Here is a 14,423-nt window from a genome sequence, read left to right as displayed (position 1 = left end):
AAATTACACCCTGTATTTTTATTGCATCGATCGTGAGGCCCTTTTCACACGTCCCGGTTGCCGGCTAACCGGCGCCGGGTACCCGGTCGTGAAGTGTANCCGGTGGTGAAGTGTATGGGCATGCCGGATTAATTACGCCGGAACATGTGAAAGCTACGTACCATGCCCATACACTTCACCACCGGATACCCGGCGCCGGTTAGCCGGCAACCGGGACGTGTGAAAAGGGTCAAAAGGGTCAAATATAAGGATGAAATCTATCTAACAAACTTGATAAATCAAATGAAAGGAAAACGATGAAATCTTAAATTATTTTTATTATTTACAGAAAATTGTATGGTATGGTGGTGAATTTTCGAAAAAATTTTGAAAATCCTTGAATGCAGTTCTCTTTCTTTTCAAAAATAAAGGAATGTTTTGTTTGAGTAAAATTTTCTATCTACATTAAGAGTACTTTCCCTCCAGGTGGCATTACAAAATTCCACCCTGTATATGAAACACCGCACCGGTCCGCACATCTCCGCACCGCTACGCTCATCTCCGCGGTATACCACGCCGCGCCTCACCGCACCGCCAACGCTGTAAAAAACTATAAAAAACAAATCCACCCGACACTTCTCCGCTATTCTCTGCCCGATCCAATTCCACCAAAGCAGAGCGGAGTGGAGATGTGCAAACAATGGAATCTGATTGGTTATTCAAAAAACTTCTATGCTCCGCTCCGCACCGCCTTGGTGGAGCCGGGCCTTATATGCGAAGCGTGAATTTGACGCCGCGTGTCTTGGTTTGCGAATTATAAGACAGTATACGGATAACGTACTATGTTAAATTTGTTTTTTTTTTAATAATTGTTTCTACGTGAAGAAAACATTTAAATTAAATGACAAGAAAAAATAAATGCTTTTCTTGTCATTTAAGCGCGATGTCATCAAGTCCGGAAATAAATGTATGAAAGCACCTTTATAATTATACATATTAGACTCCGTAATGTCAATTCGTCAATGAAAATATAATAGTCTATTAATATAACTCAAGGGTGACTGACTGAACCACTAAACCACGGTAATAAAATGAACTTCGTACTTCCTACTTCATCCACGTGGATCCCGTTTTACCCCCTTAGGGGTGGACTTTCGTATAATCCTTTCTTAGCGGATGCTAACGGCATAACATCTACAATTCTACATGCATGCCAATTTTCAGCCCGATCCGTTCTGTGGTTTGGGCTGTGCGTTTATAGATCACTATGTCAGTCAGTCAGTCAGTAGTCAACTTTGAGTTATAATTCCTATATTTAGATTTCGGTTGTTTCTGTGCGTTTTTTCCAATGAATATAAAGTCTTTTGCACGCAAGAACTCGCGAACAGCACGCAACGTGAAATTCACGCGCATGCTTTCTATCTAGCGAGGCCTTTACGGGTTAACTAACAGGCGAGAGGTCGCAAGGCCCTAATAAGTTTATTAATTACAAACGTCAAACACACACACGTCTGGGCTCATTCACCAGAAAATTGCCCGAAACCGACCTAACTGGGCGGTCACTTTCCGTGATTGTAACAATTTTTCTTGAGCACTTCTTCTAAATATTTGATACTACCTGTGCCCGCGACTTTCGTACGCGTGAAAATAGTTCGAATAATATTTCCACTTTCTGACATTTTTCTTTACTGCTCCGCCCCTACTATTGGCTGTAGGGGAAACGATAAGACGTGATCTCACTCGATTATTTCTAAACTATACAAGATATCCAAAAACTGGTTAATGATCCTGAAAGTTGCTTCACGAGCCCTATCCAACCACCGCTCCGCTCTTCTCCGCTCAGCTTTGTTGGAAATAGCTTATTAGCTTCGCCGCACATCTCCTCTAGTCTCCGCACCGCCCCGGCTTGGTTTAGTAGAAACCGGGCGTTATGGTGCGGTTAAGTGTGCTTTACACTATGGAGATTCATATAAAGAATACTGACCGCCTCTAGTTGATACGGTTACGATCCCTTTCCGGGTTGATAAGTGTGCTACGTCTTTAAAGTATGAAATCATTCTAGAAATCTAATGTAACCTTGTCACTGAGTATAGGCATACAAGTTTTGGGAATCACGACGACGAAATTTTTATAATTAGTATGTTTGTAGAGTCATGCTTCGTATATAGTAAATGCAAAAGTTATTTATTTCCTGGAAGAAATGTTAACCTTGAATGGGTTTGTCTATTTTAAACCTAATACTAAACCTTTAAAGTTAAATTTCGATTGGGGCAATTTAACATTTTGCGGTAAGTTAATGCGCTGTCGACCGTGATTACAAGGGCCGCGTCCACACAAAATGGTTTGACTTCGATTGCGGCTTACTGAGTGCGTCATGTCATCCATACCGACCGCCCGTTTAGGTTAACCACTGTATGGTACAGGTACTTAATTATATCGTATCATGTTAATGTACCGAATGTTAATTGCGCAATTACCAATAATTACGCATTGATAATTGTAACTTAGTTCGGTACTGATTTCATGAAAACTTTGCTTTGACTTTTTTAATACCGCTAATGTAAAACATAATGTAAAGAAACGGCTCACACTACATACAAATGCTTTTGTACTTATCATAGTAAATAGTCAAGCAATTTTATTTAGATGTCACTCCTCCGTTATAGTTAAAAATACTTCAACAACAATTAAAGTTCTAAAAAGTTCAAATAAGTTGTCTGTTTCGGACGCTTTGAAGAGTTTATATGGACGGTGACATAATGAAGATTGATGCTTGAAATGGAAAACACGAGTTGTTTCAATTACAATATTATTGTTTAGAATAAATTGGTATTTAAATACCAATTTAAATTGAGCCCACGTCGAAAGCAAACATGAATAACATGTTATTTTTCAGCAGCGTACATTTGCTCTCAAGCTTCGCATGCCCGTTTCACATTTGTGTAATCATGTATGTGTGTGACTATAAAAGAAAGCAAATGCCTATTGCCTTGTGTTCCTATATAAAAAACTGTGTATACTCTGCCCTAAATAACAGAGTTCATTTGTCTCCGACGCCGCGGCGTGTCAGTGTCAAGAAAGGGAAAGTGGAAAAGGAGAGTCGCCTACCCAAAATGCGATTATATCTAAAAAGTTCACAGCTAAGTCTGCGCGGATTCCCCACTTCATTTTCCAATACACACAATGAAAATTCACACGGAACGAGTCTCGTGTTCCATCAATCAATTACAGATATTATGCTTGACGTATCTGCCGCTCCACTGGGAGAGAAGCATTTCCCTTTTGCCGACATTCATTTTTGTTTGCTTTGAAATGATGTGCCTAAAAAATTATCACGAAGTGCTACGTATCTTGTTTCGATTTATGTATTAAGGCTTACTCGCATATTTTTTTGGTGGAAATGTAAACAAGGCGTACAAGGGTATGGGAATCCCGTATTATTCTTTGAAGTCTACTTTCCTGGGTTTCATACGCACGCCATTGCCCACGGCTCTAATGTTCAGTTCAGTTATACCAAAGGAAATGTAACCATTTAATATTTGTATCAAGGTCTCTTGGTTGTGTTTTCGCCAGAGTTTGGCGAAGTCGCTGAATAAGAGCAGTTAAAAGGATCCGTTCAACGGACTCTTTCAAGTCAACAACTCATTTTAGCTGTAGGTAGAGAAGAGGTAAAAGGCAGACATAGTCCTTAAGGCATTATTCTGACTTGTCACCGTGGCAGAGCGGCACATGAGCACGCTTGGCATATGCGGTATGGAAAGCTTACCGAGCGCCTATATTTCAATGGAGCGTTCCTGATTGAATCTGTGCCGCCTAAAAGCCTAAGACTTAGTATCTTTTACCTTTTTTATTATAAGCATACCCAGTAGTAAACTTTTTCAAAGCACATTATACAGTCTTTTGCATCGCTGCGCTACCGCCCATAGTAATAAGGAACTCTGTGTGTTGTTCCGACATGGACAGTAATCTCACATTCACGTATTTTTTGAGATTTAAAGAAAAGCACTGCTCGATGTTATAATTATCAAGGCTGCTGAAATGTGAGAAATTAAAAACCTTTTATTTTTGAAAACTGAGGTCGAAACACTGTCAGATTTTAAGAGCCATCATAGGCGCCTCTGACAGTTTAATCGAATCGACGGACACAGTGCCCTCGGTCCAAAACACGGAGCCACATTTCAGACTATTTGCTTGATTCAAGACTAAAATGTTTCATCTAAAGTGTTGTAAGAGCAACTAAACAAAATTAGTTAATAATTTCAAGTATTAAATTCTCTCTCAGAAAATCCTAAACTTTCAGATTTTGAAAATGACATTGGGAACTTTTTGCCCCACTTTTCGAAAAGTAGCGGACACAAACGAAACCTATCACAGATGATACATACTAATATCCAATGAATTTTCGTGCATTTTTTTTTCTCTCTTATATGGGAATATTGAGAAAATGAAGTTTTAATATTTTATATTATTTTACATTTAGGTAACATTTTTGACGACCTCGGTGGCGGAGAGGCGCACACACCGGTTTTCAAGGTGTGCCGGGCCAATCCTGAGGTCCCGGGATCGATTCCCGGCCGGGACAATATAGAAAACGATCTTTTCACATTGTCTCTGGTTTGGATGTGTGTGGTTCGTCGTTCCCGATTTCCATAACACAAATGCCTTAGCTACTTATTTTGGGTTGGAGTAATATATGAGATGTTGTCTAATATTAATTTAAGTATTTATAATATTTTATTTATTTATATTATTTTATTTATATTTTTTATTTATTTATATTATTTTATTTACTTTTATTGGTTACTCTGCAATGCCAAACAACATAACATATAAAAATATCAAATCATTTTAGACAAATATATTTTCAACTTAGACTCGTCATATCTCAGAATTCCCATATATCACAATATAGCGCTTTAAGTGAATATACCTACAAGTATAAAGCTTTGAAATAAAATACGTTTCATCTTTGTCCGCCGTGGGGCATTTTCTCATATTAAAGTTCCCAATGTCCTTTAACGCACTGCTTACACTAAGCTTATTTATAACTTACTTTGTTTCACCAAGCTATGTAGTGAGTGTTTTTTAACTTTTTTTCACATAAGTGTTGCCCATTTATTTTTCAACAATACAATTTTGTAAGTTAATTTACTTAATTTTCCTTTTCCGGTCGCAATTTAAAAGCAATATCCAAATGTCGAGGCGTCCACTAAGTAGGCCTAGAATACCTAAGTCGACGTTCCTCGACGTCTGTCTCTACACAATATTGCCGAAACGCCTACAAACGCAAGAATTGCCCCGCTTACTGAGACTCCGAAATAAATGTACAATTCCTTTGAGTTCCATTGACTATGTTCAATCCATTGAAAACGTATTAACAGTCGGTTTCATTTAATGAGTGGCGTGGAACTCGAGCCAATATAACGATAACGACCCTTATGACAATACGAAAAGGTCTGGATTCGCTCCAATCATTTCAATTCCCTGTTAGTTACATTCTCTCTTTACGGTCCCGTGCAAAAAGAATTTCGATAGCATTGAGCTTTTTAGAAAGGGTCTTTGAAAAAGAATTCGTTGCAATTAGTATTTGTGATTTCGTCAAATTAGTAAGAAATTCTTATTGACGCAGTCGATTACTTTCACAGTGAACTTTAATTAGCTGGTATAATCTGCCTTTTGTATTAAAATGGTTGATTAAGTTCGTCAATTACAATTTTTTGGACTGTTTACCATTGGTGACTTCAAAATATAAAAATTTAAACTTTTTCTAATTTTTAGCATGCAGCATAGCAGCTTAAATGACTTTCAGGTCAACAACGTCCTATTTATACCTAAGAAACAATAGAAAAATTGAACAGTTTCATCATAGGACGTTGTTAATTGACAAACTAAATCACCCATTTTATCACAAAAGACAGACAGACTATGGATTGAGCATCTCAAATGCTATAACATCCGCTTCAACAGACCACAAGTCCATTAATGAAGCGATTGCTCTTAGCCGCAGCTCTAGAACGTTCCAGAGCATACCAGATGATATCACCCAAAGTCCGACTACAGCGGACAATTGAACAACACTATCACGCAAATTAGTCTGCAAATTCCGATTGCTCCAAACCATTAGCAGGACAATTCCAAGTAATCTCACAAGGGGATTGACGGCGGGCGTGAATAAATCTAGCCTTTGTGTACACTATGTAAATATTTTGGCTTCTTACGTTGCCCACAGTCCACACACCAAGCCTGCCAACCCGCCGATATAAGTAGTCGACTCTTGTTGTCTAAAGTCATAAGAAAGTAAAAGTCGTCGACTGTGTTTCTTTTTTTCAGTCAGTTTTCAGTCAGCGGGCTTGGTGTGTACAGTCTTTAATAGGTGCTATAATGCAACAAAAAATTATGTGATGTCCATTATATTAAATGTATCTTTCTTTCTTTCTAATCGAGGCCAACACTAGGCAACTTAACCATAACGAAACTTAATACCAACTTGTTACAAGAACTCATAACCACATTAACGTCCAAAATCCACAGATTACGGGGAGTAGACTCTTTAATTATGACAGTTATGGCAACGTCCAAAGCAAACTTGGCAACCCCATTATAACTTCTTGGGAACTTAAAAAGTAATGAGCGAAGAGTTGCTGAGTCGGCGACTCAAATCCGAGTTCCCTACCTGTTTATGATAAACATTGGCCCGATCTGAGCCCTTTCCGGTTCATTTATTTTTATCACACGCTTAAAAACAACAATTACTTAACTTAAATAACCAAAACACTGAAAGTTACCCAATAAAAATTTACGCTTCGTTACCCTTTGACGAACTTCAACTCAATAGTATTATAATTCGCAAATGCAGCAATTTTCCAGACAAAATCGCGAAGGTTCCAAAAGCGTATTGAAAGTAGTAAGTATTCATTTACCAACTCCTTTGACAAACTTAAAACATCTTGCGAAGACGATTCTAAAAATGATTCTGAGAAACGAGATATTTTTCAAATAAAAATGTTTTCACATTTGAATGAGTATAATACATAAACTCCAAAGAAATATACAGATTGCAAAACATTTTAAGAGTTTTGCGTAGTGGATCTTTTGAAATTCTTATTAAATGTATTTTTATATTAAGTATAATAAGACAACAATTCATTACACGTTTACTAAATTGGTAATTTATTTATTGAAATAAATCCAACCCACGTCCAATACCAATACAATCAGTACCTTACAGTGTGTCCTTGTATTCAACCATGTGAACTACACTCGCGAGCAAAAGTATGGAATCACCCTGTTTGTTATGATCGATCGTAAGAACTAAATGACTTATAGAAGATAAATAAAAATGGTACCATTTTAAAGGTGACATTATATACTTTAAATTGATACCATAGATACATTCATAGGCATTCAGTTCTTAAGATGGCTCGGAACAAAACACAAGGGGGTGATTCCATACTTTTGCTCGTAAGTATATTTATTTTTATTTTTTATAAATGATCATTTGTTATGCCTTGCAAAANATATGTAATTATTCTAACAAGTAGCTTTTTCAAATCCATCATATATTTCCTTTACAGTACCTACATATTAATTCTTGTTTAATTGGAATGTACTTAGGTACGATAGGTACTTGTAAAAGCTCTCTTCTGGAAAAGAGAGCTTTTATGTAATGTAGGTAATGTTGTACCTAACGTTTTTTGCATAGTTTACTTTTTATTTATTTTATAAATGATCATTTGTTATGCCTTGCAAAAGGTGCTATTGGATTACTCCAGTTGCAAGACGGTGTGCTATTTTTTGGATATAAATTGGATTACATTTCTATTTGTTGAATTCTTTTAGGTGATTTACAATATAGGTGATGAATTTTTGAAAGCTTTTGATGGTCTCTTCTTTTTTAATTAAATCTGTAAGATTGTATGGTTCGACATTGAGCATGGAGGAAGTAATTTCGTGATTTTGTCGTTGTATTACAAATCGGGGACATTGTGTTAATAGGTGCTTCCACGTTTGAGAGGTTTGGTCGTCGCAGGGACAATTCTCATCGGCGACGATGTGAAAGCGGTGCAAATATGATTTGTGATAACCGTGATTGGTTAACACTTGGGTCATAGCAAAATTTGGCCGAACGGTCTTAGTCGCAAGCTGTTATATGTAGGCAGAAGGGATCATGTAAGTAGCACAGATAAAATCTACTTGTACTACGAGTATTTCAAATAACCGGGTGCGGGCACATTGAAGAGCGTATGTGACTCTAGATAGAGACATTTATACTCAATTGGGGTTTCGCGTGCCACCAACCAATTTTAATTTGAGAATTGCACTGAAATACACGACTTGGTTTAGGTACGTAGACGGCATCATTAGCAAATGCATCAGCTATAACGTCGTTGCAGCTTTATAGCTTGAGGTACTTTATTTTTAATCAAGTTTGTCAGTATTTAAAACTTTTAAATAGTTGTTCCAATACAAATATTCTGAATAACACCTACAGATTACAGATGTAAACATTATTGACTCACCGTTGAGTGGCAGTTCACTGTAGTGGATTTGAATGAATCTACGAATGATGATATTTATGAAGATTTTTTTTACATTCTGTGCCCACATGTTAAGAGTTGCGGTAAAGATTAATGTATGGATTGTTATTATTGTGCCTAAATACTATTGTAACTGTCTTGTTTTGTGAGCCATAAATATATAAATAAAATATCCGTGAATATAGTTATGAACAGTCTGTTCACAGCCAAAGTATCTGCAAACAAATTTCTTGCGCAAATAATAAAGAAATAGGGAAAATAGGGTTGTGTATGACATTTTCATAATTTTAATTTTGTTGTAGCACGACTACTTATTAGTTAACAAAAAAAAGTAATAAATCAGTTAAGCCCAGGTAGCTCTTTAAATTGTTAATAATATGGAAAGTTTTCAATCATCACTGCTCTCTTTTTTGAGATATTACATAACTATCAGCTCGTTTTCATCCTTTCATCCATTCATCATACTCATCATCATATTCTCTTCATTTATTTAAATGCGCCAATTATCGCTACACTATTTTTTGAGATAACACATCTGTATCAGCTTGTTCTGTTCATCTCGAATTCAAATGTATAACTCAATTGTGATTTCCCTAAACGGAATGAAAATGGTATTTTGTTGCAACCCTACCAGAACACAATTTATGCGCGCTAACGGAGCGGCGTTCGCGAGTGGACGAATTTTAGGGGAGCAAAATGACAGACACGGCAAATGAATGCCCCGAGTGATTTAGGGGCAGCCCTAACAGTTTGCTTTTGGAATACGTTAGCACTAGAATATTTTATCATTTAAACCTGTCAGTTTTAATGAAATGACGAATTTAAAGCGATTTGACAGTAGCTGTTATTCAAACGGTTGAGTCTTGTCTAAAAGGTAATTTAGACGATCGTTTGCTAAGCTTTTGAAATATTACGGAAATTAATTCTAAAAAGGTGTAAAGCAGGTATTTAAAATTAATTCACTAGCGTGAATGTCGATCATTTAAAGCTTCCGGCGACTGGGACCGCAATTAACTAGGACCGCGGTCCCAGTCGCCGGATCCGTAATTTGAGAATATTGCACCTGAGCAACAACAGCTATGCTTTTTGTTTTTTACTATTGTAAGAATCTGCAGAAGAAGAAAGGCATCTGCCTTCGCAGATTGTTTGGCACAGTAAAAGGCTGCCGAGCTTTATCTTTAATTTGAATCTTTGTTTTATTTGTTGTAAGACAAAACCGAGACTGAGATTATGATCAGAGTGGGTGGATAATATATTCTTATCCAAATGAGAAAGAACTTGTATAATATGATGTAGGTATTTTCGGTCCGGTACTCAATAGGGCATATAAAGGCGTAGTATAAAATGATTCTTTCCATATTCATAGGTCATTTGTAAAAGAGAATTTTGTCTTCTTTTTTTTACGGCCTAATTGGTTTCTGTTGTAATTTCGTGCAAGACAAACTCGCTGGCAGATCAAAGGTTCCCTTTGCTTATGCTGTTAAAAACTACACAAAGTAAAAAGTCATTTTGGGATCCCCTGAGGCAATAAAAGTGAAATTTTATAAATACTAGCTTTTGTCCGCGGCTTCACCCGCCTGAAAATCAGTTTGTGACAAATCATCATAAATTAAAGCCTATGTTATTCTATAACAATAATACTGTAAAGTTTCATCAAAATCCGTTCAGCAGATTTTTGCGTGAAAGAGTTAACTGACATCCACATCCGGGAACGGGAAGTAGCGGGAAAATCCTTTTGTATGAAAAATATAAACCGCTTAAGTTAGACGCTTGAAATTAGGCATGCAGGTACCTTAGTAAACTTAAAGCTTAGTTACAACAGATTATTGCAAAATTCCCACGGGAACGGGAGTTAGCGGGAAAAAACATTTGTGTGAAAAAAATCTAAACCGCGTAAGATAGATCAACGCATAGCCTAAACGGCTAAACGTAGGCACTTGAAATTTGGAGGGGACGTAGCTTAGGTACCGTAGAGGTGCACTAAGAAAGGAATTACCGAAATTCCCACAGAAACGGAAATTAGCGGGAAAATCCTTTTGTATGAAAAATCTAAACCGCTTAAGTTAGACGCTTGATATTAGGCATGCAGGTACCTTAGTAAACTTAAAGCTTAGTTACAACAGATTATTGCAAAATTCCCACGGGAACGGGAGTTAGCGGGAAAAAACATTTGTATGAAAAAAATCTAAACCGCGTAAGATAGATCAACGCATAGCCTAAACGGCTAAACGCAGGCACTTGAAATTTGGAGGGGACGTAGCTTAGGTACCGTAAAGGTGCACTAAGAAAGGAATTACCGAAATTCCCACAGAAACGGAAATTAGCGGGAAAATCCTTTTGTATGAAAAATCTAAACCGCTTAAGTTAGACGCTTGATATTAGGCATGCAGGTACCTTAGTAAACTTTAAGCTTAGTTACAACAGATTATTGCAAAATTCCCACGGGAACGGGAGTTAGCGGGAAAAAACATTTGTATGAAAAAAATCTAAACCGCGTAAGATAGATCAACGCATAGCCTAAACGGCTAAACGCAGGCACTTGAAAAGTGGAGGGGACGGAGCTTAGGTACCGTAGAGGTGCACTAAGAAAGGAATTACCGAAATTCCCACAGAAACGGAAATTAGCGGGAAAATCCTTTTGTATGAAAAATCTAAACCGCTTAAGTTAGACGCTTGATATTAGGCATGCAGGTACCTTAGTAAACTTTAAGCTTAGTTACAACAGATTATTGCAAAATTCCCACGGGAACGGGAGTTAGCGGGAAAAAACATTTGTATGAAAAAAATCTAAACCGCGTAAGATAGATCAACGCATAGCCTAAACGGCTAAACGCAGGCACTTGAAATTTGGAGGGGACGTAGCTTAGGTACCGTAAAGGTGCACTAAGAAAGGAATTCCCGAAATTCCCACAGAAACGGAAATTAGCGGGAAAATCCTTTTGTATGAAAAATCTAAACCGCTTAAGTTAGACGCTTGAAATTTGGCATGCAAGTACCTTAGTAAACTTAAAGCTTAGTTACAACAGGCTATTGCAAAATTCTCACGGGAACGGAAGTTAGCGGGAAAAAACATTTGTATGAAAAAATCTAAACCGCGTAAGATAGATGAAGGGGGTAAAACGGGATCCACGCGTACGAAGTCGCGGGCGGCCGCTAGTTAAATTATGAGAAACTAAGTTAATTAAGCTACTTAAGTTAACACAAAAAGAAATATTGCATAATATTATCCACTCTTTATAGAGTGCACTAAGAAAGAAACTTTGTTTAAAGGATTTTCTTTTTTACTTTCAACGGCGATCCTTAAGAGATAGGCTAAAGAAAGAAGCCTCAAACGATCCTCTGTTATAACTTAATCCTTTTCTAATTGGGCTTAAAGAATGCAGAATAAAAAGGTTCTTAAGTATTTTTATAAAAAGGTAGACAAAGCCCGCGGCCCCATCTGACTTTTTTTGCACTTTATGCTTCTATTGTATGGCTTACACCGATATACACTGAAAAGTTACTTGGTTCGATAGTCTGTAACAATGTAAGGACCATGTCCGATTACACGTGTTAATACTGAACTCTATGGACTTTAATACAACCAGGACAGAGCTTTTTTGCAATAAACACATAATTATTTAAATGTTAAAGTTTCATACGTTGCGTTGTTAGTTTCGCATTAGTTTTTCTATTTCGTATTAGATTGACACAATGTGATGCCACATGGTAAGTTCTTTAGATATAAGTGTATTTTCAGGGCACTTATTACGCATCTACATACAGCTATATAACTTGCTCAGGTCTTTGACAGTCTTTTGTTGATTACAGGAGAAAATGTCTTGGTTTCGGAGGCCTAGAGATATTGCACTGACAAAAACTATAGTCAAAAGTATTTTTTCCGATTAAACGTCATAGCAGACTTGTCAACTCGGAAAGGAATCGACAGGCCGGGTTCCCACTATGCCGGACCGGCATTTCTGCCGGAAACCGAACACCGGACAAGGGTGTTCACATTACACCGGATTCACCGGATCAGAAATCCGAGCCGAATGAAGTGCGGGAAGCACGCCACGGGCGCGGCGGGGTGGGCCGCAACTCGTTCACATTACTCCGGTCCGGTGATTTTGCCGGCATTTTGTAGCGACAAAACGCTCGGTAAAAATGCCGGACTCGGCGAAAATGCCGGATCCGGGATAATGTGAACAGCTTCATACAATTTGTACCGCCGCTATTTTACCGCACCTGCAAAAATGCCGGTCCGGCATAGTGGAAACCAGGCCACACCGTATCGCTAGCTGTCATTGCCTTCCGCGCGCTATCATCGCCTTTCGCGCGCTATCATCGCCATTTGCGCGCTATCAACTGCGACGCTAGGCATTTACGTTAAGGTGCGGATAAGTCTGCGTTGCAGTTGCAGTATGGAGTTTCATACAAATAATACTGACCGCCTCGAGTTGATACGGTTACGATCCCTTTGCGGGTTGATAAGTGTGCTACGTCCTTTTATGTAAAAACTACGGTACTTACATTGAGATTGAAAAATCTGTGGGATCCGCAGAGGTTGCGAAATGGTGGAGGCATGTTGTCAACGCACTGAACTATGCAGTCGGAGTCATCCTCCTCCTCGTCCTCATCGCCAGGTCCGCTGCCGCCCTCCACACCCTCTGTAACAAGAGAAACATTCGTCAATAACATAGTTTAAAAAAATTTGTACTCGTAAGTATCATTTACATATGTCGCACACGTGTTACCAAACTAATGATTTTGGTTCGATCCCTATTGACCATTAGACTATGGTGGTTGACCCTTTTGTAACACAACGGGATTCCCACCTCCCATTTCCACCGCTGCAATTCCTGTGTAGCCAGAATCTACAGCTTGATCGCCAATAAAAACCCAACCAGAGAAGGTCAAGTTTGTCCCGGGGGGAAGTTAAACTGCCATTGGATCCGCAACTAAATTAATCAGAAGATAGGAGGAGTTCGAAGTTATGGTTCGACTTTCCTCCATTGCAAAGCTGATTACAGGTGACAAACAAAGGTATAACACAAGATAAGTATCATTTTTCGTAGCGAATTTTTAGCCAACTTAGAAAAAACTTCATCTGTGTCAACTTGGGATCGAGTCTGGGATATACTATGTTCAAGCTAATACTGCGCCGGTTCAGGCTACAGATAAATATACGATCAGAAAGCTCTGAGCAGTTCATAAAATCTTCTAACAGCTAACGTAATAAAAAAATCTAGGTGCAGTCAATACTTTTTGTTATGTATTGTCATAACGATTCGAAACTACACTAGTCATATGCTGTCAATATAAGATAGGCTACATAAAAACTTCTTGTCTGCTTTCACCACCAATACCTAATTTTTGAGTGACCCTTATGTTAACAAAATACCTGTTATGTTTTACCATAGGGTTCACTTAAAAATTAGGGATTGATGGTGAAAACGGGCATAAGTCGTTTTGAGTTAAGCGCTTATGAGATGATTATGTTATACGTAAGCATCTTAGGGAGATCGAGCAAGAAATTAGGCGGTGAGCGAGACGAATGGAGGTCGTCAACGGAGCTTAGTGGATTAACTAACTAATGTAGCAAATAGCAATTGCCAGGACTCTTAGTTGGAACATTCTATGGCCGTCTACATATGTCGCCAAATGCGTTTCTATAGAAGGCTCGAATAGGTTGGATACCCGTCAACTGAGATACTAGGTACTTTTTATATCAAAACGTTACTATAGACTTTGTATGGACTACAAGTCATCAGGTTGCGAAAGCAATGAGGGTTTACTTGACTTATGGTCCTATGTCCCCTAGATGGGGCAGAGGGCGTCCACAACAGTCCTCCATCTCGTTCGGTCTTGAGCTTCTCGCTTGATCTCGCTCCAGGTCTTGCCGATCTTCTTCGTCTCGTCCGCTACAGT

The 14,423-nt window shown here is 38.2% G+C and overlaps 1 protein-coding gene across 1 annotated transcript in view; it reads right to left on the bottom strand.

Moving 5' to 3' along the window:
• LOC114358994 (uncharacterized) overlaps window positions 1-14,423 on the bottom strand; it is a 200,162-nt gene that overhangs the window by 21,716 nt on the left and 164,023 nt on the right. The window contains exon 6 of the mRNA XM_028313210.1: window positions 13,026-13,162. Coding sequence (XP_028169011.1) covers window positions 13,026-13,162 — 137 coding nt within the window. The remainder of the gene's footprint in view (window positions 1-13,025; window positions 13,163-14,423) is intronic.

This window comes from Ostrinia furnacalis, unplaced genomic scaffold, assembly GCF_004193835.3.
Source record: "Ostrinia furnacalis isolate ACB-3 unplaced genomic scaffold, ASM419383v2 OfSCF4162, whole genome shotgun sequence".
NCBI classification, from domain to species: domain Eukaryota; kingdom Metazoa; phylum Arthropoda; class Insecta; order Lepidoptera; family Crambidae; genus Ostrinia; species Ostrinia furnacalis.
The sequence above is the reverse complement of the archived record's forward strand: the minus strand, read 5'-3'. Positions and strand labels throughout refer to the sequence as shown.